The following is a 26,544-nucleotide window of genomic DNA, read 5'->3' as shown; positions in this document are numbered from 1 at the left end:
AACTAAGCTATTCTTGAACTCCTAACTCACAGATGCTGTGAGATAATATGTGTGTTTTAAGCTGCTAAATTTGTGGACATTTGTTATGATGCAATAGATAAGTAACACACATATTTGATAAATATGCTCACTGTATTTTCTTTCAAGTTATTGATGAAAATGTTTTACAGAACAGTGTCAAGTCAGAATTCTGGTTCACTCCACTAGAAGCCATTTTTTTTTAGAAGCCATTTTTAAGTTGATATTTATCAATTAGTTAGCACTACCTTAGGTTTATTTAGAAATGCCCTTAATTGTGCTTCTACTTGGTCTACATTTTCTTTTCTTTTCTTTCTTTCTTTTTTTCTTTTGGCCACACTGCTCGGCCTACGGGATCCTAGTTCCCTGACCAGGAATCGAATCTGGGCCCCAGTAGTGAAAGTGCTGAGTCCCAACCACTGGACCACCAGGGAATTCCCAATATATTTTCTTATTTTTATATCATGAAATTTCTCACAAAATGTTTTGTCAAAATACCATATACACTGTGTCTAGTAATTCTGTCCAAAAAGAGAATGGGGTTAGTCTGGCATGATTTTTTTTTATAAATCCATGTTGAATTAATGGTTACTTTTTTCTAATTCTTTAAAAACACATCTTGGGACTTCCCTGGTGGCACAGTGGTTAAGAATCTGCCTGCCAATGCAGGGGACACGGGTTTGAGCCCTGGTCCAGGAAGATCCGAAATGCTGTGGAGCAACTAGGCCCGTGTGCCACAACTGTTGAGCCTGTGCTCTAGAGCCCGCAAGCCACAACTACAGAGCCCATGTGCCACAACTTCTGAAGCCCTCACGCCTAGAGCCCAAGCTCTGCAACAAGAGAAGCCACTGCAATGAGAAACCTGTGCACTGCATCGAAGAGTAGCCCCCACTTGCCACAACTAGAGAAAGCCCGTGTGCAGCAAGTAAGACCCAACAACAAAGGCCCAATGTAGCCAATGATAAATAAATTGATAAAAACACATCTTTTGGATAGTTCATTCTAGAATCTTGTCTGAGATAAATACTAAGATCTTTGCAGATTCTACTATCCTTTCTCCTTATAAAAAATTTTTAGTTATCAACAGCTTTCTACAATTTCTACAACTTCTAGCAATTTCTACAATTTCTAGCAATTTTTCCAGTTTTACATGAACTCTCAGATTTCATTCAATGGTTTATTGGGTTAACCTGCAAGTTTTACCAAAGCCCTGGAGTGTAATTTGTTCAGGCCAGGAGTACTGTATTCATTTAGAGCAGTCAGATGCTCTCTTACAATCTTTATCTTCAGTTCCCTCTTACAATGTTTTACACTTTTTATTCTAAATATTATTCTTTTCAGTAGGAGAGACAGAAACATTTATCCATTAATCACTATACCATGAGTTTCAGCAATGGGATATATCCTTCCTTGCTTTTGTCCCAAACGTCATTTTTTTGGATAACAGCTTTATTAAGATATAATTTACGTACCGTACAATTCATCCTTTTAAAGTGTACAATTCAGTGGTTTCCAGTATATTCGTAGAATTGTACAACCAGCACCATTATCTAATTTTAGAATATTTTTATCATCCTAAAAAGAAAGCCTGTGCCCATTAGCAGTCACTCCCCATTCCCTCCCAAACTACCTTTCTAGCTCTAGGCAACACTAATCTACTTTCTGTCACTGTAAACTGCCTGTTTGGGACATTTTTAAAAATTAATTAATTAATTTATTTATTTGGCTGCGTTGGATCTTTGTTGCGGTACGTGGGATCTTCCTTGCAGCATGTGGGATCTTTCGTTGTGGCGCTCATTGCGACATGTGAGCTGTTTGTTGCGGCACGCTGGCTTCTCTCGAGTTGTGGTGTGCGGGTTTTCTCTTCTCTAGTTGTGGCGCAGGCTCCAGAGCACGTGGGCTCTGTAGTTGAGGTGCACAGCTCAGTAGTTGTGGCGCATGGACTTAGTTGCCCCGCAGCATGTGGGATCTTAGTTCCCTGACCAGTGGCTGCAATATGTTATATTTCCACAGCAGTGTATGAGGTTTCCTATTTCTCAACATTCACTTGCTATTGTCTTTTTATTATAGCCATCCTAGTAGGTGTGAAATGTCATCTCGTGATTTTAATTTGTATTTCCCTGGTGGCTTATGATGTTGATCATCTTTTCATGTGTATTAATTATTCGTATTATTTTGGGGAGAAATCTCTAATTTAAAACCTTTGCCCGAGAATTCCCTTGCAGTCCAGTGGTTAGGGTTTGATGCTTTCACTGCCAGGGCCCGGGTTTGATCCCTGGTTGGGGAGCTAAGATCCCACAAGCCGTGAGGTGCAGCCAAAAAAACAAAAAACGAAAAAACAAACCTTTGCCCATTTTTAAATTGGGTTGTGTTATTGAGTTGTAGGAATTCTTTATATATTCTACATAAAAGCCCCTTATTAGATATATGGTTTACAAATACTTTCTCCTATTCTGCGGGTTGTCTTTTTTACTTTCTTGATGGTATCCTTTGAAGCAGTAAAGTTTCTAATTTTGAAGAAGACCAATTTATCTATTTTTTTCTTTTGTTGTTTGTGCTTTTGTTGTCATATCTAAGAAGCAATTGCCTAATAATTCTTTTGATGTCCCATTAATTTTTTAAATTACCTTTCCCTGTTTTCCCATTGACCAGTTTTCTGTTAAGAGTACTGTATGTGTTAAGAGTGAGAACTATGATCAGACTGACTGAGTTTGAATGTTGGTGTTACCACTTGATAATTCTGTAACCAGAGGGAAAATGACACAACTTCTTTAAGCCTCAGTTTCTTCATCTGTTAAATAAGAATAATACTTCTTACCTCAAAGGTTGTGTTGAGGATTAAAATGCTTACAGAGAAAGCACTTGATAATTGGTAGCTATTATTACTAGAAATTTTCTTTAAGTACTATTTTTACTTAAATTAAAATACTTTACTACGTAGGTGTTTTTCTTGACTTTGTATCCACTGCAGTAACTTGCTCATGGTAGAAGTTTAATGAATATCTGTTAACTGAAATTGATATGTAATATATAGTAGTAGCCCATTACATTGAGAACTGAGATGTGTTTGAGCTTGCTAAGGAGCTAAGTAAAAAGAAAAGACAAAACTGAAAATAAATTTCACCCAGTTCATCATTTGGGCTTGGGTTAGCCCTTGTAGAAAAGGAAATGGGAGAATTATGATTCCAAAGACACTTCAAAGGGGAACAGTGCTAAATATACAGAAGGGAGGGGCTTAATTTAGAGAGAAAAATAGAAAAGTAAACCCCCAAATGTTGGTTGGTGGCATAAGACATTTTAGAATAGATGCCAAAAGAGAAAAGTTCTCTTGTCAAGAGCAGCAGACTGATTTGCTATGGTTGTTCTCTGAACAATCTGAGATTTGTTCTTGACTGAGACAAGAGTCCTTTGTCCAAAAGCATTCTCTTATCACTTGGTGAGACTGTCATTAGTCCCCTCACCCTTATTAGATAGACACATGATTAGAGGCCTCAAAAGACTCCCTAAGATTTTATGGTAGGGATTTCTGATCCAGAAATATACTGGTATTTTAATTTGTTTATCTAATAATGTAAGCAAAGTGATTAGAGCCTACCTCTACTTAACAATGTCCTGTATTCCACTGCACATGATATTCTTAATTTCATATGAATAAATGAATAATATATTTAAATTACTCAAGCCATGCAAATGATCTAATTTATGTTATCAATAAATATTTGTACAATGTATGAGTGTATGGTTAGATGAAAGATAAATGGTTATGTAAATGAAACCTTCTTCCTTCTGCTTTCTCCTTCCCCCAGTTTTTGTCCAAATTTTATCAGTTCTTCCAAATAATGTTCAAATGCCAATCAGTGTATATTATTTTTGTGTACAGATTATTTGAGATTTGGTATTCAAGCTATTTTTCCTACTATATTATAAGCTCCTGGAAGTCTGGGTCTGATCTTTTTTGTCTTTATATTTTCCATAACACAGCATTTTACACAAAGTTGATATATAAACATAAGCATATTCAATGAATTGTATAATTTAGTAATATATTTACATTTATAAATGTAATATTACTACAAATATAATATTACAAATATTATATAATATTACATTTATTATATTTATGGTGGGAATTTTGGTACAGAATATTTAAGAAAACATTCGTATTATGAGACATTAATAACGCTTTCTCTTCACACCTTTTCCAGATATTACTAAAAACTTACTGATTGAGTAAATATATAGTCTGTCTTCCCCAACACAGGCTTCTGTTCCTAAACAGGACAGGTTTCAAACAGACCTCCCTTCTTCCCTATTTTTCTCTCCCTTTTTTCTATTCTATTTCTCTCTTACAGCTCTATTTACCTTTTCATGGTAACTCATTCTCTGTACTTTTTATTAGTCCTACATCTTGCCCCTTTTTACAATTCCTAATGCTTTTTAGAACTTTGTTTCCTTGTCACCTGCTCTTTCTATTTTTGTTCTTTCTGCTTGGCTTTCTCCTCCACTTGTCGCTACTTTCTCTCCTTGCCCTCAAGATTCGGGGCAGGATTGGGTAGGGAGGAGCCCAGCTGGGTTAAGGGTGGAGCTACCTGTTTACTGCTTGGGATTCAGAACCTGACCAGGAAGGATCAGGCTGCTTGAATTTAGCTGAGGCTGAAGTCCGTATGGCCTGCCTACTGGAGGCTAGCATTTTGGAGGATAATTGGAACTTGGTGAGACTAGAAGCAGCCCCTCTCTTCGTTTTTCGATCCCCCTTCCTTCCTCCCTGTTCTGTATTTTTCACTCACAGCATCTCTTTCCATACTAACTTTTCTTCTTCCTTTTCCCCTGTTGCTTACTATTCTGTTTTTTCTGTCTGTCTAGCTCTCTGTCAGTTAACTTTATTTAGTATTTGTTTGCCTTTACTGTTACCCATTCTTTCCACATATCTGTCTGTTCTCTCTTAAAATTTAACTTTTTCTACCTCTTTCCCATTTTATTCTTCCCTTTATTAATTTTCTCATCCAACTGTCTTTTTTTCCTTCAGTCATTTTCTATCCACCTGTCAGTTCTTTTTATCTTACTGTTTCCCAGCAATGTAGCAATAAGGGAGGAAGAAAGGAGCCACCCTGGCTTTCCAGGGGCCTATTCACCCTTTTTACTCACTCTCAGACTTGTAGTGTGTTTTGATTAGGCACTGAAGAGTTTGTGCTTTGCACAGATAGTTAACAAACAGTGAAATTAGAGAAAGGTTGAATATTAAATTTAAAAGGCTTAATTTTATTCTTACTTTCTCTTTTATTTAGTTATTTCCTGCAATACAGTGGATACAGTTTGTTATGGCTACTCTGAGGTAAGTTTATTTAACCTCATGTAATGTGACTGTTTGAACTAGTACAACTAGCAAAACTGGAGACAAGCAAAACTGGAGAATTCTGAAGTGTCTCTATATATATTTTTTCCCTGGGGATTTGCTTTTACTCATTAGTTAGAAATGCCGTTCTTTACCATGTTGACATTATCTGATTAATAAAATGTAATAACATCAACAATAATAATAACAAAAAAAACAGATTGAAGGGTAACATCTGAAAATCAAAGGACAATTTGGTCAACAGGATTGATTTGCAAAATCAGTTGTGAAGTGCTCACTTTGGTAGCACATATACTAAAAATTGTAATGATACAGAGAAGATTAGCATAGCCTCTGCTTAAGGATGACACACAAATTCGTGAAGCATTCCATATTTTTAAAACATTTGTGCAGTTTATTTTACATCAATTATATGTCAATAAAGCTGTAAAAAAAAGTAGCAAAAACAAAGGGGCCCCAATTGTCCTGTTTAATGATAGTCTTTTATCTCTGCCAGTGTTATAGGTTCAAGTTCACTTATTGCCTATGCTGTATTCCAGAACATACAGAAATCTCCAGAGGTGAGCAGTCTCTTTCTGTGTTGGATTTGAATTTTTTGTGACTTAGCCTTTGAAATAAAAAAGAAAGGTGTCCCCTATAAATGATGGAATAATGCTATGAATTGCTTGTAAATTTGTCGTTTTGATATAATACATTGAGATATTTTAGACATTGCCCCAAAGGTCTCCCTTTTCTTTTAGGTAGTTATTTTAATTATAATTTTGAATACTGAGGAATTGACTAAATGTGGATTAGTGGATAAATGTAGATTTTTGGGGGGTATGCATTAATTATTAAAGTCAAAGAAACAGAGTATTGTTTGAAGCCTATATTCATTCTAAGCATGGTAGGGTCCTGCCTAGAGGTGAGTTTTCTGATGTTCATATCTTGGTAAAATTGCTGGTGGGGCTGGAAATAGTTCAAACACTGCTATACAAAAGGTATTTATTTTGCTGTTCTGGCTTTCTAGGCAATTACAATTTAATGGTGAAAATAGAACAAATATACATCCTATGTAAAACTATTCATACCAAAAAAGTCAAGTCAGAAAGCTTCCTTGGGCCTCCCTCGTGGCGCAGTGGTTGAGAGTCCGCCTGCCGATGCAGGGGACGCGGGTTCGTAGCCCTGGTCCGGGAGGATCCCACATGCCGCGGAGTGGCTGGGCCCGTGAGCCATGGCCGCTGAGCCTGCGCGTCCGGAGCCTGTGCTCCGCAACGGGAGAGGCCACAACAGTGAGAGGCCTGTGTACAGCAAAAAAAAAAAAAAAAAAAAAGCTTCCTTTTATTGAGGTATAATTGACAAAAATAGTATATACTTAAGGTATTAAAAAAAAAATCAATCAGGGAGTTCTCTGGTGACCTAGTGGTTAGGATTCTGGGCTTTCACTGCTGTGGCCCAGGTTCAATCCCTGGTCCCACAAGCTGCATGGTGTGCTCCCCCCCAAAAAAGAAGATTTTAAGAAAAATGTAACAAAACTGTTTTTCTAATCAGGCCAAGTGGCACAAAATTAAGCAAAATGTGGTTTAGGACATGTATGAGAGAGCTTTTGTAAAGTGGAAAATGACACATTTAGCTTAGCTATGGCTAAGGTCTCATAGCTAGTAAGTGTTAGAGCTAGAAGTTGAGGCAGACTTGTCTTGTTCCAAAGCTGCTTCTCACATACACTTTTTTTTTTAAATTTATTTTTATTTATTTATCCTTGGCTGCATTGGGTCTTCGTTGCTATGTGCGGGCTTTCTCTAGTTATGGCGAGCAGGGGCTGCTCAGCAGTTGTGGCACAGGGGCTCAGCTGCTCCGCAGCATGTGGGATCCTCCGGGGCCAGGGCTCGAACCCGCGTCCCCTGCATCGGCAGGCAGACTCCTAACCACTGCGCCACCAGGGAAGTCCCTCACATACACTTTTAAACCACTGAAATATAATGTCTAATGAAAAGAGAATTTTGAATTTCAGAGGTAGAATGTGACTATGTAAGTAAAACTAGAAAGTAGAAGTCTTGATACTGTATTGTCAATTGCCTGCCAAAGTAATCTTAGGCCACACATCTTCCTGTGATGTGGAGTTCCCTAATGTTTCTTTCCTGAATGTTTGTTGAAATTTGAATTCAGATGTGGTTAAGTTAATAAAGTATAAGTTACGTTGTGGAGAGAGGTAAGCAGAGATTCTCAGTACTACTGACCTTTTGGGCTAGATGGTTATTTGTTATGGGTGGCTGTCCTGCATCTTAGGATATTTAGCAGATTTTACCCAATAGATGTAGCAGCAACCTTCCTCACCCAGTTGTGAGAACCAAAAATATCTTCAAATACTGCCAAATGTCTTCTGAGAGAGGCAGTCACTCCTGGTTGAAAACCACTGCTCTAGGGTGACCTCTGCCATAACAGTGGGTTAGAGCTTTATAAAGATGTAGGGTCTGGTTTGGCCTGGGATGTGACCTTTAATTTCTCTGGCTTCGGTTCTCATACCTTTCACATAACCAGAGCCTGAAGGACCTTAGTAATCATTAATTCAGTGGTTCCTACACATTCTGCTTTTTTGGCATAGGGAAGATTCCAATTTTTCCAGCTTAAAAATGTCAGCCATACTCCACCGTTTTCCTTTATTTCTTCATCAAATAACATTTTTAACAGCATAAACACATGGAAGGCATAATCTGAAAAAGACAAAAGTTATTAAATTAATGATTATAGTAAATTGGAGAAATCCATGGGAAATCTTTGAGGGGACTAGCTGATTAGACAGTAACTCAGAGTAACTCAGAGAGGCAACCTTAAGAGAGAAGAAAGTAACCCAGGCCAGCCAGTGTTAAAAAAAAAAAAACACGAGGCAGATATACTTTGCTGCACTTGTGTGAAGTGCACTTCATTTCCTTGTGAAGGTCACTTTTGATATTCTTTGTAACTTGATTTCACTAGAAATATCAGGAAGCAGGGTTTTGGAAGAGTATAAATATGAGTTGCTTTAGGTGTTTTACCTTACCAGGTTAGACCTGGACCCAGAACCTCCTTAGGGAAAGCCTTTCACACAATGCATTCCGTCCCTGCACCTTACTTTGCTCCTGATTTAAATGAGACAAGTACAAATATATTTAAAGTTTTTGCTTTCATATTTAGGATCATGTCTTAAGGTTTTTCTTATTACCATGCACTATGCTGATTGTATTTTTATTTATTTTAATTTAATTTTTTTTTTTAATTTTTAAAATTTTATTTATTTATTTTTTTTGCGGTATGCGGGCCTCTCACTGTTGTGGCCTCTCCCGTTGCGGAGCACAGGCTCCAGACGCGCAGGCTCAGCGGCCATGGCTCACGGGCCCAGCCACTCCACGGCACGTGGGATCTTCCCGGACCAGGGCACGAACCCGCATCCCCTGCATCGGCAGGCGGACTCTCAACCACTGTGCCACCAGGGAAGCCCTAATTTTTTTATTAAAAAAAATATTTTTGGCTGCGCTGCACAGCATGTGGGATCTTCGTTCCCCAGCCAGGGATCAAACCTGTGCCCACTGCAGTGGAAGCACGAGTCTTAACCACTAGACTGCCAGGGAAGTCCCTTTTTAAAAATTTTTTATTGTTTGTATTTTTCTTAAAGCGTGACCTGTATCATACATTTCTCTGTATTACCTTTGACACAGTATCTTGTTAAACATAGAAGGGGTGAAATCTTTTTTAATTTCAATACTAGGTGCTCAGTTAAGTTTTGTTGTTTAATTGATTGATTTTATCTCCTGTTACTAGAACTCATGATTTTCCAACCATGAGTGAAAGTATATAAACCTCTTTTTATCCTTTATTTCTGTGCCAAAGACCTTAGGTGTGTTTTAATGGCCAACAGTTCCCTATATATAAGGCTATTTATTGACTCAATGACCATAATTATGTTCTTGCTCACAAAAGCTGCTTGGCCGCCTTTCTGCTCCAGAGTTTATTTTGTATTCAGTTTTAATTTTTCACCCATTAACAGTTATAAACTTGTGATAGGTCATAGACCAGTTAAATCTATGAATATGCCACCTGGCTGGAACCTTAACAGGCTTCCTTGTAGCAAAGGATATATGTTGTTAAAATAATTGTATCTGATATTTAGTAAATACAGTTTAAAATATTATTTCACTTGTTTTTGTTTGTGTTAGCCAAAGCAGCTTGACCATTTACCCCTATTAGCAAGGTATTAGCATCTTAACTTTCCTCTCATTTGGAAGAAAAGTATGAGAAAAATTCCCTTTTGTACAGTTGAGGAGATTAGTTCTTATATTAGGTAGTATCTGTTGATAACTTAGTAATTTTTTTGCACGGGGGGCACATCCCAGGGACCGGGCCAGCCTGTGGGCCCAGTGGTGGGGGCACCAAAAATTTTTAACTTTACTTTTTTACTGTGAGATATACCAGCCATGGTTTAGAAGGCATAAAACTCATGTGTGCTATATAATGGATGGCTATAAACCAAACCTGGGACAAGAAATAGGAATCGCTCATATCCCCAAACATTCCTACTGTGCTCCTTCCCAATCACAACCTCACCTCTAGCAGTAACCACTATCCGGTTTTTTGCTTAATCATTTCTTGGCTTTTATGTATAGTTTTTACCAGTAATGTATATATCCCTAAACAATTTAGTTTTGCATTTTTGAACTTGACATAAATGGGATAATACTATTTTTTGGTATGTATTGCTTTGTGATTTGCTTTTTTCCCTCAGTATCACTTCTGAGATTTGTCCATGGCGTTGTGTACAGCTCTGGTTCATTTCTTTTTCACTGATGCTTAGCATTCTATATTATGAACATACCACAGTATATCTATCTGTGCTGCTTATAAACAATCTTGTACATGTCTTCTGATGCACACATGCAAAAATTTCTCTAGTGATTTTACCTAATAACAGAATATAGGATATTCATATCCCCTAGATAGTGCCAGACTTTTTCCAAATAGTTGTGCCAGCAGTGTATGAAATGTCCTATTGCTTCATGTTCCTGTTAATATTTGATATTGTCAGACTTTAAAAATTTTTGCCATGGGTGTGTAATTTTCATCCCATTGTAGATTGATTTATTTATTGACTTTTGTTCTCCTTATAGTTTTAATTTTTTAATTTCCTTGATTACTAATGGGGTCAGGCATATTTTCACATTTTTACAGCCATTTGGATTTCTTAAGTACCTGTTCAAATCTTTTGTCCATTTTTTTTCTATTGGTTTTTCTTATTGCTTTGAAGAGTTTTTGTTTGCTTTGTTTTTTAAAAGTAAATTAAAAAAAAAAAAGTAAATTTTATTTATTTATTTATTTTTGGCTACGCTGGGTCTTTGTTGCTGCCCGCGGGCTTTCTCTAGTTGCGGCGAGCGGGGGCTATTCTTCACTGTGGTGCACGTGCTTCTCATTGCAGTGGCTTCTCTTGTTGCGGAGCGTAAGCTCTAGGTGTGCGGGTTTCAGTAGTTGTGGCACGTGGGCTCAGTAGTTGTGGCTCATGGACTCTAGAGCACAGGCTCAGTAGTTGTGGCACACGGGCTTAGTTGCTCTGCGGCATGTGGGATCTTCCCAGAACAGGGCTCAAACCCATGTCCCCTGCATTGACAGGCGGATTCTTAACCACTGGACCACCAGGGAAGTCCGTGCTTTGTTTTTAATATTGTTTGGATACTGGTCCTTTGTTAGTCATATGTGTTAACAAATATCTTCTCCCACTTTGTGGCATGTCTTTTCACTTTCTTTATGGTGTCTTTTGGCACAGACATTTTCATTTGAATGTGGGCAAATTTTTCAACTATTTCTTTTAGATCTTTTTGTGTTTTGCTTAGGAAAAACTTTCCCTAACCAGTAATTAAAGACATTGTCCTATATTATCTTAAAAAAAACCTTTATAAATGTTGTCTTTCACGTTTAGGCCTTTAAACTACTTGGGACCGATTTTTGAGCGTGTGAGGTAGAAAGTAGGGGCCCAATTTAATTTTTATCCATATGGATACCCAGTTGTTCTAGTATCACATTTTGAAAAGACTGTTCTTTCTCCATTCATCTAAAAAGCCACCTCTATCATATATCAATAGTTTATAGGGGCTTCCCTGGTGGCGCAGTGGTTAAGAATCCACCTCCCAATGCAGGGGACATGGGTTTGAGCCCTGGTCTGGGAAGATCCCATATGCTACGGAGCAACTAAGCCTGTTCGCCACAACTACTGAGCCTGCGCTCTAGAGCCCGTGAGCCACAACTACTGAGCCCACGTGCCACAGCCACTGAAGCCCACCTGTCTAGAGCCCATGCTCCACAGCAAGAAAAGCCACCACAATGAGAAGCACACGTACTGTGATGAAGAGTAGCCCCTACTTGCTGCAACTAGAGAAAGCCCACGTGCAGCCAAAAATAAATAAATAAATAAACTTATTTTTCAAAAAACGTTTATATATATACGCTTAGGCTTGTTTTGGGCTCTCTGTTCTGTTCCATTGGTCTATTTGTCCATCTCTGGGCTAGTCCACTGCATCTGCTTTATATTGTGTCCAGCTTTATATTGTTTTGGTATGTGTAGGACAAGTCCTCCTTCTCCTTTTTCTTCGAGTGTCATAGTTAACTTGATATTTTGTATTTCAATATCAGATTTAGAGCCAACTTTGTCAAATTCCACAAGAAGATATGTTGATACATAATTGAGATTGCATTTAATCTGTGTATCACTTTAAGGAGAACTGACATTTTCATAACATTGGATCTTACAGTCCATGAGCATGGTATATTTCTTCACCTTAGATCTTTGGTATCTTTCAATAAACATATTATAATTTTCTCTACAGAGGGGCCAAAACTATTTTCAGGAAAGTGGGATTGGGGAGGCCAAAAGGAGAAGGATACTAGAAAATGAGAAAGACAGACTTCAGCAATGTAGATAGAAATTGAAAGACAACATATACAATTCATGCTGATATTTTTCTCCACCTTGACTTTCATTGATATGAAAACCTGTAAAATGAATAAGGTCTTAGGATCTAGTACATAACATGGTGATAATAGTTGATAACACTATTGTACAATTGAAATTTTCTCAGAGAATAGAACGTACATGTTCTCACACACATATGCAAAAAGGTAAATATGTGAGGTGATAGATGTGTTCATTAACTTGAGGGAAATCCTTTCACAATGTATATGTACATCAAATCATCACATATACTTTATCTTGCAGTTTTATTTGGCAATTATACTTCAATAAAGAAAAAAAGAAAAATGCAAATTAAACTCTATGAAGATTAAAAAAAACCCTGTTTTCATTTTCTTTGAGTTCTCAACCATATCCTAAAACACTCAGGTGATAATCTCATTTCTTTTCTTTTCTTTTTTTTTTTTTTGCGGTACGCGGGCCTCTCACTGTTGTGGCCTCTCCCACTGCAGAGCACAGGCTCCGGATGCGCAGGCTCAGCGGCCATGGCTCACGGGCCTAGCTGCTCCGCGGCATGTGGGATCTTCCCAGACTGGGGCACGAACCCGTGTCCCCTGCATCGGCAGGTGGACTCTCAACCACTGCGCCACCAGGGAAGCCCCTCATTTCTTATTGTTAGAAGATGTTGACTGTGCAGCTAGAGCACTTAAAATTTCCCATTTGTGGTATGTCTCCATCACAGAATTTCTCATCTTTTCACTCTTTCCTTGAGGAAGAATTTCCAATGCTAATACTTCCATGAATAGTCTGGTTCCAGAACAGTTGGGATAGTTGTGATTACAGATTACTTCCTACCTGGAGTATTCCTTTATATTCCCCAGTCAACCAATAGCAGAGGCCCCAGAAAAATTATGCCCAGATTTCTACTAGAAGGGTAAAACATAAAAGTAATTAATTGTTACATTCTCCTGTCTATATCATTTTTGAAATTATGAATTCTATTCCTTTACAGATAAGGCCACTCGTTTATCTGAGCTTCTCTGACCTCCTCCTGGGGATATACTGGCTCATTGAGGCACTTCTCTATGGAACTTCAGCAGCCAATAAGGACATCGTCTGCTATAACTTGCAAGCAGTTGGACAGGTGAGTGCTACTAGATTGTCATAGTACCTTGTACGAAAGGCACACGCTTATTTAAATAAGAAGCAAAGATAATCCATCCTGGGAAGCAGGACCCTTTTGTTTATTGTTACACTTTGAAACATAGCTTTTATTGTTTTTCCCCATTAAAAAACTACTTATTTATTACAGAAAATTTGGGAAATTCAGAGAAGCAGAAAGATAATTAAAATCACCCAGATATAATCATTCTTTAATATTTTATGTATATTATATATTTCCAGTCTTCTTCTCTTTAGGTATATGCATTTTAGAACAAATAACACATTAATACTTTTGGTAATCTGCTTTTATTATTCAACATAGTGTGACCATATTTCCATGTAATGGAATATAGTTCTACATCTTTTGAGATTATTGCATGTTTTTTATTACATTAATAAACATTAACTTTTGGAAATACTACATATGATTATATATGAGTTATATATCTTTCATAGATTTTATCAATGGATTCACCCACATAGTACCATCAGTATATAATGTTTCTGAGACTTGGGATGTGAAAAAAGTAGAGGTTAATATGCAGTCTGTACTCACTGCTGGATGCTTCCTCTGGGATTTGTTACTAGAGGAGAAATTTGTTTCAATGTAGTAGGAAAATACTAATATGTAGTTAGTGGTATGAAATCCATGTACTAATATGTTACCTATCTTATAAATTTATTTATTTTTTTAAACACGTGTGTGGGTTTTGTTTTTTAATTAATTAATTTATTTATTTTTGGCTGTGTTGGGTCTTTGCTTCTGTGCGTGGGTTTTCTCTAGTTGCAACGAGCGGGGGCCACTCTTCATTGTGGTGTGCGGGCCTCTCACTGTCATGGCCTTTCTTGTTGCGGAGCACAAGCTCCAGACGCGCAGGCTCAGTAGTTGTGGCTCACGGGCCTAGTTGCTCCACGGCATGTGGGATCTTCCCAGACCAGGGCTCGAACCCGTTTCTCCTGCATTGGCAGGCAGATTCTCAACCAGTGCGCCACCAGGGAAGCCCCCGTGTGTGGGTTTTTTTAAATTATTTATTTATTTATTTTGGCATTGGGTCTTTGTTGCTGCGCGCAAGATTTCTCTAGCTGTGTCGAGTGGGGGCTACTCTTCGTTGCGGTGTGCAGGCTTCTCATTGCTATGGCTTCTCTTGTTGCGGAGACAGGCTCTAGGCGCACGGGCTTCAGTAGTTGTGGTATGCAGGCTCAGTAGTTGTGGCACATGGGCTTAGTTGCTCCGTGGCATGTGGGATCTTCCCGGACCAGGGCTCAAACCCGTGTCCCCTGCATTGGCAGGCAGATTCTTTTTTTTTTTTTTCGCGGTACGTGGGCCTCTCACTGTTGTGGCCTCTCCTGTTGCAGAGCACAGGCTCTGGACGTGCAGGCTCAGTGGCCATGGCTCACGGGCCCAGCCGCTCCGCGGCATGTGGGATCTTCCCAGACCAGGGCACGAACCTGTGTCCCCTGCATCAGCAGGCGGACTCTCAACCACTGCGCCACCAGGGAAACCCTATAAAGTGTATTTTTTAACCACCTATGTGATGTTTATTAGGCCAGGATTCATTGTGTTATTATTGTAATATCAAGTGTTTTTTAAATCACAGGTGCTTAGTACAGATGTCATAAATAAAGCTCAGGGACTGAGATTATGCTAAAAAACTTCAGCCTTTTGATATTCAGGGTTAACTTGGCAGATTCAGGAGAATATACTATATAAATAATTCTTAATGAATGTCTAAATTATTCTTTAGAAAAGAAAAAAATGTCCAGTTTCTTCCAGATTAAAGTAAAACTTTTAATATTCCCCGTTGCATTTCCTCCTGATTAATTCTGCCAGTTTGGAGGGAAAAAAATACTATTTTATGTGGCTTTTTTCTTTTTTGTTGTTGTTGTCCAATGTTCTCTCTTTTTTAAAAATTGAAGTATAGTTGATTGACAGTGTTGTGTTAATTTCTGCTGTACAGCAAAGTGATTCAGTTATACATGTATATACCTATTCTTTTTCATATTCTTTTCCATTATGGTTTATTACAGGATATTGAATATACTTCCCTGTGCTATATAGTAGGACCTTGTTGTTTATCTATTTTATATACAGTAGTTTGTATCTTCTATTCCCAAACTCCTAATTTATCCCTCCCCCACCCCCTTTCCCCTTTGGTAGCCATAAATTTGTTTTCTATGTGTGTGAGTCTATTTCTCTTTCATAAATAAGTTCATTTGTGTCATTTTAGATTCCACACAAATTTGGTATCATATGGTATTTGTTTTTCTCCTTCTGACTTACTTCATTTAGTAAGATAATCTCTATGTCTATCCACGTTGCTGCCAATGGCATTATTTTATTCTTTTTTATGACTGAGTAGTATTCCATTGTGTATATATACCACATCTTCTTTATCCATTCATCTGTCAATGGATATTTAGGTTGCTTCCATGTCTTGGCTATTGTAAATAGTGTTGCTGTGAACATTTGGGTGCATGTATATATATATATATATATTTTTTTTTTTTTTTTGCGGTACATGGGCCTCTCACTGTTGTGGCCTCTCCTGTTGTGGAGCACAGGCTCCAGACGTGCAGGCTTAGCGCCCATGGCTCACGGGCCCAGCCACTCTGTGGCATGTGGGATCTTCCTGGACCGGGGCACGAACTCGTGTCCCCTGCATTGGCAGGCAGACTCTCAACCACTGTGCCACCAGGGAAGCCCTGCATGTATATTTTTAAATTAGAGTTTTGTCCAGATATATGCCCAGGAGTGGGATTGCTGGATGATATGGCAACTCTGTTTTTAGTTTTTTAAGGAACCACCATACTGTTTTCCATAGTGGCTGCACCAGTGTATATTCCCACCAACAGTGTAGGAGGGTTCACTTTTCTCCATACCCTCTCCAGTATTTGTTATTTGTTGACTTTTTAATGATGGCCATTCTGATCTGTGTGAGGTGGTACCTCATTGTAGTTTTGATTTGCTTTTCTCTAATAATTAGCAGTGTTGAGCACATTTCCATGTGCCTGTTGGCCATCTGTGTGTCTTCTTTGGAGAAATGTCTATTTAGGTCTTCTGCCCATTTTTTGAATGAGTTATTTGGTATTTTGCTTTTGAGTTCTATGAGCTGTTTGTATATTTTGGATTAATCCCTTGTCAGTCGCATCATTTGCAAATATTTTCTCCCATTCTGTGGGTTGTATTTTCATTATGTTTATGGTTTCCTTTGCTGTGCAAAAGGTTTTAAGTTTGATTAGGTCCCATTTGTTTATTTTTTTGTTTTTATTTTTTTTGCCTTGGGAGACTGACCTAAGAAAACATTGTTACGATTTATGTCAGAGAATGTTTTGCCTATGTTCTCTTCTAGGAGTTTTAAAGTGTCATATCTGATATTTCAGTCTTTAAGACATTTTGAGTTTATTTTTGTGTAGGGGGTAAGGGAGTGTTTTGACTTCACTGATTTACATGTGGGCTGTCTAGCTTTCCCAACACCACGGGCTGAATTATACACTGCATTGTATATTTTTGCCTCCTTTGTTGAAGATTAATTGACTGTAGGTGTGTTGGTTTATTTCTGGGCTCTCTATTCTGTTCCATTGATCCATACATCTGTTTTTGTGCCACTACCACACTGTTTGTTTGCTATAGCTTTGTAGTATTTTCTGAAGTCTGGAAGGGTTATGCCTCCAGCTTTGTTCTTTTTCCTCAGGATTCCTTTGGCAATTCTGGGTCTCCTGTGGTTCTATAGAAATTTTAGGATTATTTGTTGTTGTTCTGTAAAAAATGTCATGGGTAATTTGATAGGGATTGCATTAAATCTGTAGATTGCTTTGGGTAGTATGGCCATTTGAACATATTAGTTCTTCCAATCGAAGCACATGGGATATCTTTCTATTTCTGTGAATCATCTTCAATTTCCTTTATCAGTGTTTTATAATTCTCAGTATATAGGTCTTTCACCTCCTTGGTCAGGTTTATTCCTAAGTATTTTATTATTTTTTTTGATGTGACTTTAAACGGGATTGTTTTCTTACTTTCTCTTTCTGATACGTCATTGCTTTTTTTTAAAACAGATGAACACTTTATTTACTTATTTATTTATTTATTTATGTCCACGTGTTGCTTCTGGCATCTTAGTTCCCCAACCAGGGATTGAACACAGGCCCTCAGCAGTGAAAGTGCAGAGTCCTAACCACTGGACTGCCAGGGAATTCCCGATACTTCATTGTTAGTGTAAAGAAATGCAACAGATTTCTGTATGTTAATCTTGTATCCTATACCAAGAGTTGCTTCTTCCCAGTCCTGAAAGTGGATTCAGTTTATCTCTCCACTTGGCAAGGTTTCAGAACCTCATTTTTGATACTTTCCTATGGAGAAATATGTTTGATAAGGCAGAAACTTCCCTTGACAAGATAGGTTGACTGTGCTGATCTGTCGAGGCATTAGTGCCTCCTCCCAAAATTGGTCAGAAATTGCCTAGATGTTCTGTTCCAGATGTTTGGCTAGTTATAGGAAAGCCAGAGCTGGTCAGAGAGAATTAACTCAATACAGCCACAGCACCCTTATGCCACTTCACTGAACTGGAACAGAAGAAATCAATCATTTACCAAAAGCTAACAGGCCCAGGAGAGCCGATGAGAAGATAAAATATGCTCCAGCTGTACAATCCATTAGAAAAGAAATAGTAGAAAGTACACTGAATCAGAGATTAGGAAATCTTGGTCAATATCAAACCAGAACTGCATTGTATATAGTTCAACACCTCTTTGTTTTGTTTTTTTTTTGCTGTGCCACACGGCTTGCGGGATCTCAGTTCCCTGACCAGGGATTGAATCCGGGCCACAGCAGTGAAAGCCAGGAATCCTAACCACTAGGACACCAGAGAACTCCCTCAAAACCTCTTTTAAGAGTTAAGGTTCTAACCACCCAGTGAGACCTCTCTTGTCTCTGAAGTCTCTTTTTAAACTGAATAGCACTGAAGCCTGAAACTTTCCAAGTCTGGCTTAAGTATAGTTTTCCACCAGCCCTAGGTAAACAGGTAGAGCCATTTTCTTTCTTTTTTTTAAATTTTAATTTTATATTGGAGTATAAGTGATTTACAATGTCATGTTAGTTTCAGGTATACAGCAAAGTGATTCAGTTATACATATACACATATCTATTCTTTTTCAAATTCTTTTCCTGTCTGTCATACAGAGTGAAGTCAGAAAGAGAAAAACAAATATCATATGTTAATGCATATATGTGGAATCTAGAAGAATGGTACAGATGAACCTATTTGCAGGGCAGGAATAGAGACGGATGTAGAGAGTGGATGTGTGGACACGGCAGGTGGGAATGGGGGTGGGATGAATTGGGAGATTGGGATTGATGTTTATACATTACCATGTGTAAAATAGATAGCTAGTGGGAACCTGCTCTATAACACAGGGAGCTCAGCTTGGTGCCTTGTGGAGACCTAGATGGGTGGCATAGGGGTGGGTGAGAGGGAGGTCCAAGTGGGAGGGGATATATGTATACATATAGCTGATTTACTTCGTTGTACAGCAGAAACTAAGACAACATTGTAAAACAACTATACCCCAATTAAAAAATATTTTCCCATATAGGTTATTACGGAGTATTGAGTAGAGTTCCCTTTATATATAGTAGTGTGTATATGTTAATCCTAACCTCCTAATTTTTCTCTCCCCCCATCTTTCCCCTTTGGTAATCATAAGTTTATTTTCTAAGTCTCTGAGTCTGTTTCTGTTTTGCAAATAAGTTCATTTGTATCTTTTTTTTTTTTTTTTACATTTCACATATAACTGATATATATTTGTCTTTCTCTGTCTGGCTTATTTCACTTAGTGTGATAATCTCTAGGTCCATCCATGTTGCTGGCATTATTTCATTCTTTTTATGGCTGAGTAATATTCCATTGTATATATGTACCACATCTTCTTTATCCATTCCTCTGTCAATGGACATTTAGGTTGCTTCCATGTCTTGGCTACTGTCAATAGTGCTGCAGTGAACATAGAGATGCATACATCTTTTGGAGGTTAATCTCTTGTCAGTCACTTCATTTGCAAATATTTTCTCCCATTCTTTGTGTCGCCTTTTCGTTTTATGATTTCCTTTGCTGTGGAAAGGATTTTAAGTTTAATTAGGCACCATTTGTTTATTTTTGTTTTTATTTCCGTTACTCTAGGAGACGAATTGAAAAAGATTTTGCTGCAATTTATGTCAAAAAGTGTGCTGCCTATGTTTTCCTCTAGGAGTTTTATAGTATCTGGTCTTACCTTTAGGTCTTTAAACCATTTTGAGTTTATTTTTGTGTATGGTGTTAGAAAATGTTCTAATTTCATTCCCTTACAGTAGCTGTCCAGTTTTCCCAGCACCACTTATTGAAGAGACTATCTTTCCTCCATTGTATATTCTTGCCTCCTTTGTCATAGATTAATTGACCATAGGCGTGTGGGTTTATTTCCAGGCTTTCTATTCTGTTCCATTGATCTATAAGTCTGTCTTTGTACAATACCATACTATTTTGGTTACTGTAGCTTTATAGTATAGTCTGAAGTCAGGGAACCTGATTCCTCCAGCCCCGTTTTTCTTTCTCAAGATTGCTTTGGCTCCTTAGGGTCTTTTGTGTTTCCATACAAATTTTAAGATTTTTTTTGTTCTAGATCTGCAAAACATGCCATTGGTAATTTGACAGGGATTGCATTGAATCTGTAGATTGATATGGGTAGTATAGTCATTTTCACAATATTGATTCCTCCAGTCCAAGAGCATGGTATATCTTTCCATCTGTTTGTGTCATCATTGATTTCTTTCATCAGCATCTTATAGTTTTCAGAGACAGGTCTTTTGCCTCCTTAGTAGGTTTATTCCTAGGTATTTTATTCTTTTTGATTTGATTGTAAATGGGATTGTTTCCTTAATTTATCTTTCTGACCTTTCACTGTTAGTGTATAGAAATGCAACAGATTTCTGTGTATTAATTTTGTATCCTGCAACTTTATTGAATTCATTGATGAGTTCTAGTAGTTTTCTCGTAGCATCTTTAGGATTTTCTATGTATAGTATCATGTCATCTGCAAATAGTGACAGTTTTACTTCTTCTTTTCCAACTTGGATTCCTTTTCTTTCTCTTCCTTCTCTGATTGCCATGACTAGGACTTCCAAAACTATGTTGAAAGAAGTGGCGAGAGTGGACATCCTTGTCTTGTTCCTGATCTTAGAGGAAATGCTTTCAGCTTTTCACTGTTGTGTATGATGTTAGCTCTGGGTTTTTCACATATGGCCTTTGTTATGTTGAGTTATGCTCCCTCTATGCCCACTTTCTGGAGAGTTTTTAACGTAAATTGATGTTGAATTTTGTCAAAAGCTTTTCCTGCATCTATTGAGATGATCATATGTTTTTTATTCTTCAACTTGTTAATGTGGTGTATCACATTGATTGATTTGAGAATACTGAAAAATCCTTGCATCCCTGGGATAAATCCCACTTGATCATGGTGTATGATCCTTTTATTGTATTGTTGGATTCGGATTGCTAGTACTTAGTTGACGATTGTTACATCTATGTTCATCAGTGATATTGGTCTACGATTTTCTTTTTTTGTGGTATCTTAGTATGGTTTTGGTATCAGGGTGATGGTGGCCTCATAGAATGAGTTTGGGGTGTTCCTTCCTCTGCAATTTTAAAAAATAGTTTCAGAAGGATACGTGTTAACTGTTCTCTAAATGTTTCATAGAATTCGCCTGTGAGACCATCTGGTCCTGGACTTTTGTTTGTTGGGAGTATTTAAATCACAGTTTTAATTTCAGTACTTGTGATTGGTCTGTTCATATTTTCTGTACCTTCCTGTTGAGTCTTGGGAGATTGTACCTTTCTAAGAATTTGTCCATTTCTTCTAGGTTGTCTATTTTATTGGCATAGAGTTGCTTGTAGTAGTCTCTTATGATCAAAGGATCATTTCTGTGGTGTCCATTGTAACTTCTCCTTTCTCATGTCTAATTTTATAGATTTGAGCCCTCTCCCTTTTTTTCTTAATGAGTCTGGCTAACAGTTTATCAATTTTATTTATCTTTTCAAAGAACAAGCTTTCAGTTTCATTGATCGTTTGTATTGTTTTCTTCATCTCTATTTCATTTATTTCTGCTCTGCTCTTTAGGATTGTTTCCTTCTACTAACTTTGGGTTTTCTTTGTTCTTCTTCCTCTAGTTGCTTTAGGTGTAAGTTAGCTTGTTTATTTGAGATTTTTCTTGTTTACTGAGGTAAGATCGTATTGCTATAAACTTCCATCTTAGAACTGCTTTTGATGTGTCACATAGGTTTTTTTTTTTTTTGCAAAAACAAAAAACCCAGGTAAGATTTATTTACACAATACTGTAAAGCAACTATACTCCAATTAAAAAAAAAGATTTATTTAACGTGGTAGGCGTGCTTGCCTGTTCGTAAGTTCATTCCAGTCTGGAACACAGGAGAATAATGCTACTAGCATATCTGCTGCATCATTTAATCCATTCCTTTCCTTTATTTTTAACTGGGTTAAGACTGAAAATCCTAGTTCACACAAACTAGTTGTTGTGAATGGTAATAATAGCAGGATACTCTTTCGACTTATCAAAGGGAAGTCTTCCTTTATCTTAATCCAAAATGCTGATAAACTTAGTGTTTTATAATCATTCTTCAATGTATATGAAGAACTGAGCTGCAATAATTCATTTTCTTCTTCAGGCACCAAGTTTAACTCAATTATTGATTCTGGGTTTCAAAAAGCAAACGGATCTTTTATGCAACAATTCTGTCTTAATGTTTCAAATTTCTCTTCTGGGAATAAATGGTTAAAAGTTTGACATAGAGAAGTGAGATGCAACAATATCTCTAGTTTTATTTCTTCCAAAATGTTTTCATTAACAACATTCTCTTCAATGTGCTGCAAAAACCTTGGAAACATGTAGTAGCTAGGACGGTTGCTTTTAAGCCTCACTTGCCACAACAATAATGCCTTCTGGAGTCCTTGGATACGTTCGGCATGTTGGAATATATCACTGTTTTTCCCCTGTAGCTTTAAACGTAGTTCATTAAAGATTCCAAAAATATCAGTTAAATATGGCAGTTTCGTTACCCAAATATCATCCTCAAAAATAGTTGCCAAATGAGATTTCTTTTCAATGCGAAAAACATGGATCTCATTCCTGAGTTCGTAAACGCTGCTTAGTATTTTCCCTTGTGACAACCAACGAACTTTGGTATGATACAGTAAGTGGGTATAATTAGCTCCAATCTCCGAATAAAATGTTTCAAGCATTCGGCTATTTAGTGAGCTTCCTTTAGTAAAGTTAACAACTTTCACTGCATTTTTCAGTACTTCCATGAGCTTCTGTGGAATCTCTCTGGACGCTAACGCTTCACGATGTATAAAACAGTGACTCCACGCAGCACTAGTAACTTGTAGCAATTTTTTAATTACTCTGCTCTGTTTTCTAGTTATGTTTGCTGTTCCATCACTTGTAATTCCTTTGAAGTTTTTCCAGTTTAATTTATACTGACCAACAATGCACCTTTCTAATTCTGTGAAAATATATAATCCACTTACGTGTGAGGTTAAGTTTAAACAACACAAAAAATCCTCCATAAAATCGCCTTGCCATGCATATCTGACATAGACTAAAAGTGCTGTGCAGCTTCCAGTATCTGTGATTTCATCAAGCTGGATTGCAAAGTCTATTGCCGACTGTAACTGAGTAATAAGCATTGCCTCTAAATGTTCGGCAACCGTACAAATTTGAAGAGATACTGTGTTATCACTAGGAATAGTTTTTAATTTATCAGCAGATTTATCGTAAAAAATTGTATGCACCATATCCAAACATGCTGGAAGAATAATTTTTTCAGCATCTGTGTGAGCCATGTTCTCTTTTGCCACATGATATGCAACTAAATATGATGATAATAATGTTTTCTCACTAACAGTAGTAGAGCAACTAAGAAATTGTGTTGATGACTTTACATCTATTTTCTTTCTTTGAAAGTATTCAAGAGGCTTATCAATAAGTTCAGCATGCTGTGTTTCTAAGTACCTTTTTAATTTTGAAGGTTTTAAGCTTTCATTTGCAAGAATATTATTACAAATAACACACTGAAGACTGTCATTTTCAAAGGGTTTTTCACTTTTGATAAAACCATATTTTAAATAATCTTCATTATAATGTCTTGCAGTTACGTTTTTCTTTTTGAAATGTGGCTCAAACGAAGTTGATGTTTGCAGATTAGAGTCAACATTTTTCTCAATATTGTCACTATTCATACTTGGAGATCCAGCTGTAGAACTTGAACATGTTTCTGCATATTTCACGTCATTATTCCTCTTTCATTTAAAAAAGAAATGATCCATTTTAAAAGCAATTTTGAAAAGAGGCAGTTATAATATTTGCCATTAACTATAATTGCCATTCATGTATATATATATATATATATTTTTTATAGCCTAGATAACATCTTTCCAAAAAATGCAGTTTGCAGCTGCATCTCAGTGGAACATCTCAGACTTTATATCCAGTTGCAAGTCATGGTAATATATAAACTAGATTGCACATCAACCTGTTATTATGAAAACCAAATAAGACATCAGCAGACAAATGATTGAAAAACCATTTCTTAGGCAATCAATGTACATTCTATTCCTCATACCCCTCCATCAAATATCTTTCCACATATTGAAACTGACCTTAGTATTCCTTGCAAGGTGTAAAATTCTGGCAAAGGATTCATGCAAAGCACTCTGATATTTTTTATTTTGTTTTTAAAAATGTTCATTGTGACTCACAAAATTGATTTCATGACCTACTAAATGGGTCACATGCATAATGTGAAAAACACTGATATAGAGACGTTTTCCTCTTTTGTGTTACTGGGTTGACTACGTCTGCTTGATGATCAAAGAAGCTAGCTGATCTGCTAAACTGTTAGCTTATACAGGAACTTTCTTGAAGTCGTAGGTATATATCATTCCTGATTTTCTTTCCTGATACTTTTTTTTTTTTTTTTTTTTGCGGTATGCGGGCCTCTCACTGTTGTGGCCCCTCCCACTGCGGAGCACAGGCTCCGGACGCGCAGGCCCAGCAGCCATGGCTCACGGGCCCAGGGGATCCTCCCGGACCGGGGCACGAACCCGTGTCCCCTGCATCAGCAGATGGACTCTCAAACACTGTGTCACCAGGGAAGCCCCCCGATACTTTTTGATGGGAAGGGTTTTTAAGAGTTTCAGTATGGTCTGATCTCGTGAGGTTCCAATGAGGTTTTCCATGGCTAGGTCAACTATAAGGTTGGAGCTGGTGACATATTTTTAGAACTGTCTTGGAATGCATCCTTGACATCCAGCCCAGCACCGTGAACCTCGCGCCTTGCCTGCCGACCCGTGGTGCCTTGCCCCCCACTCCCTGCACAACACCCTTCCACTCTCACCTTGGCGCCCAGAGAAATGCTGCTTCCAGCCAGAGAAGGGCTGGCTCCATCGCATAGGTTTTGGATCATCATGCTTTCATTTTCATTTATCGCTAGGGTTTTTTTTGTTTTTGTTTTTGTTTTGCGGTACGCAGGCTTCTCACTGTTGTGGCCTCTCCCGTTGCGGAGCACAGGCTCCGGACGCGCAGGCTCAGCAGCCATGGCTCACGGGCCCAGCCGCTCCGCGGCATGTGGGATCTTCCCGGACCGGGGCATGAACCCGTATCCCCTGCATCGGCAGGCGGACTCTCAACCACTGCGCCACCAGGGAAGCCCTCTAGGTATTTTTTTTATTTCCTCTTTGATTTTTTCAGTGATCCATTGATTGTTTAGTAGCATATTTTTAGCCTCTACATGTTTGTGTTTTCTACAGTTTTTTTTTTCTTCTAGTTGATTTCTAATCTCATAGCATTGTGGTTGGAAAAGATGCTTGATATGATTTCAGTTTTCTTAAATTTACTGAGGCTTGCTTTATGGCCTAGCATGTGATCTGTCCCGGAGAGTGTTCCATGTGCAGTTGAAAAGAATGTGTATTCTGCTGCTTTTGGATGGAATGCTCTATTAATATCATTTAAGTCTGTCTGGTCTAGTGTGTCATTAAAGGCCTGTGTTAGCTTATTTATTTTCTGTGTGGATGATATGTTCTTTGATGTAAGTGGGGTATTTCAGTCCCTCACTATTATTGTGTTAGTGTCAATTTCTCCTTTTTTGGCTCATTTGGTGGGTGCATATATATTTACAATTGTTATATCTTCTTCTTGGATTGATCCCTTGATCATTATGTAGTGTCCTTCTTTGTCTCTTGTAACAGTCTTTATTTTAAAGTCTATTTTGTCTGATATGAGTATTGCTACTCCACCTTTCTTTTGCTTTCCATTTGCATGGAATACCTTTTTCTATCCCCTCACTTTCTGTCTCTATGTGTCCCTGGATCTGAAGTGGGCCTCTTGTAGACAACATGTATACGGGTCTTGTTTTTTGTATCCATTCAGCCAGTCTGTATCTTTTGGTTGGAGCATTTAATCCACTTACATTTAAGATAATTACCAATATGTATGTTCTTATTGCCATTTCATTAACTGTTTTGGACTTGTTTTTGTAGGTCTTTTTCCTTCCCTTCCTCTATTGTTCTCTTCTCTTGTGACTTGATGACTATCTTTAATGTTGTGTTTGGATTCCTCTTTCTTTTTAGTGTGTACATCTATTGTAGATTTTTGGTTTGAGCTTACTAGGAGCTTTTGATATAGTAGTCTATGTATATAAAAGATTGTTCTAAGTTGCTGGTCTCTTTATTTCAAATAAATTTCCAATATCCTGCATTTGTACTTTCCTCTTCTCACGATTGCTGGCTTTGTTTATGGATGATTTCCTAACTTTATGTTTCCATTTACTGGTGAGATTTCCCATTTGTAGTTTTCTTATTTCTAGTTGTGGCTTTTTCTTTTCCACCTAGGTAAGTTCCTTTAGCATTTGTTGTAAAGCTGTTTTGGTGGTGCTGAATTCTCTTAGCTTTTGCTTGTCTGTAAAGCTTTTGACTTCTCCCTTGAATCTGAATGAGAGCCTTGCTGGGTAGAGTATTCTTGGTTGTAGGTTTTTCTCTTTCATCACTTTAAATATAT

At 37.7% G+C, this 26,544-nt stretch overlaps 1 protein-coding gene across 2 annotated transcripts in view; it reads left to right on the top strand.

The window, feature by feature from the left end:
• Positions 1-4,634: 4,634 nt before the first annotated feature.
• TMEM116 (transmembrane protein 116) overlaps positions 4,635-26,544 on the top strand; it is a 118,920-nt gene continuing 97,010 nt past the window's right edge. For both annotated transcript variants that reach the window (XM_082853787.1, XM_082853786.1), the window contains exons 1-4: positions 4,635-4,730; positions 5,304-5,350; positions 5,868-5,931; positions 13,291-13,422. In XM_082853787.1, coding sequence (XP_082709913.1) covers positions 4,683-4,730; positions 5,304-5,350; positions 5,868-5,931; positions 13,291-13,422 — 291 coding nt within the window. In that variant the 5' untranslated portion in view covers positions 4,635-4,682. The remainder of the gene's footprint in view (positions 4,731-5,303; positions 5,351-5,867; positions 5,932-13,290; positions 13,423-26,544) is intronic.

Source organism: Leucopleurus acutus (assembly GCF_964270905.1).
Source record: "Leucopleurus acutus genome assembly, chromosome: 13".
NCBI lineage: Eukaryota > Metazoa > Chordata > Mammalia > Artiodactyla > Delphinidae > Leucopleurus > Leucopleurus acutus.
Note: the sequence above shows the minus strand (reverse complement) of the source record. Positions and strands in the feature narration are given on the sequence as shown.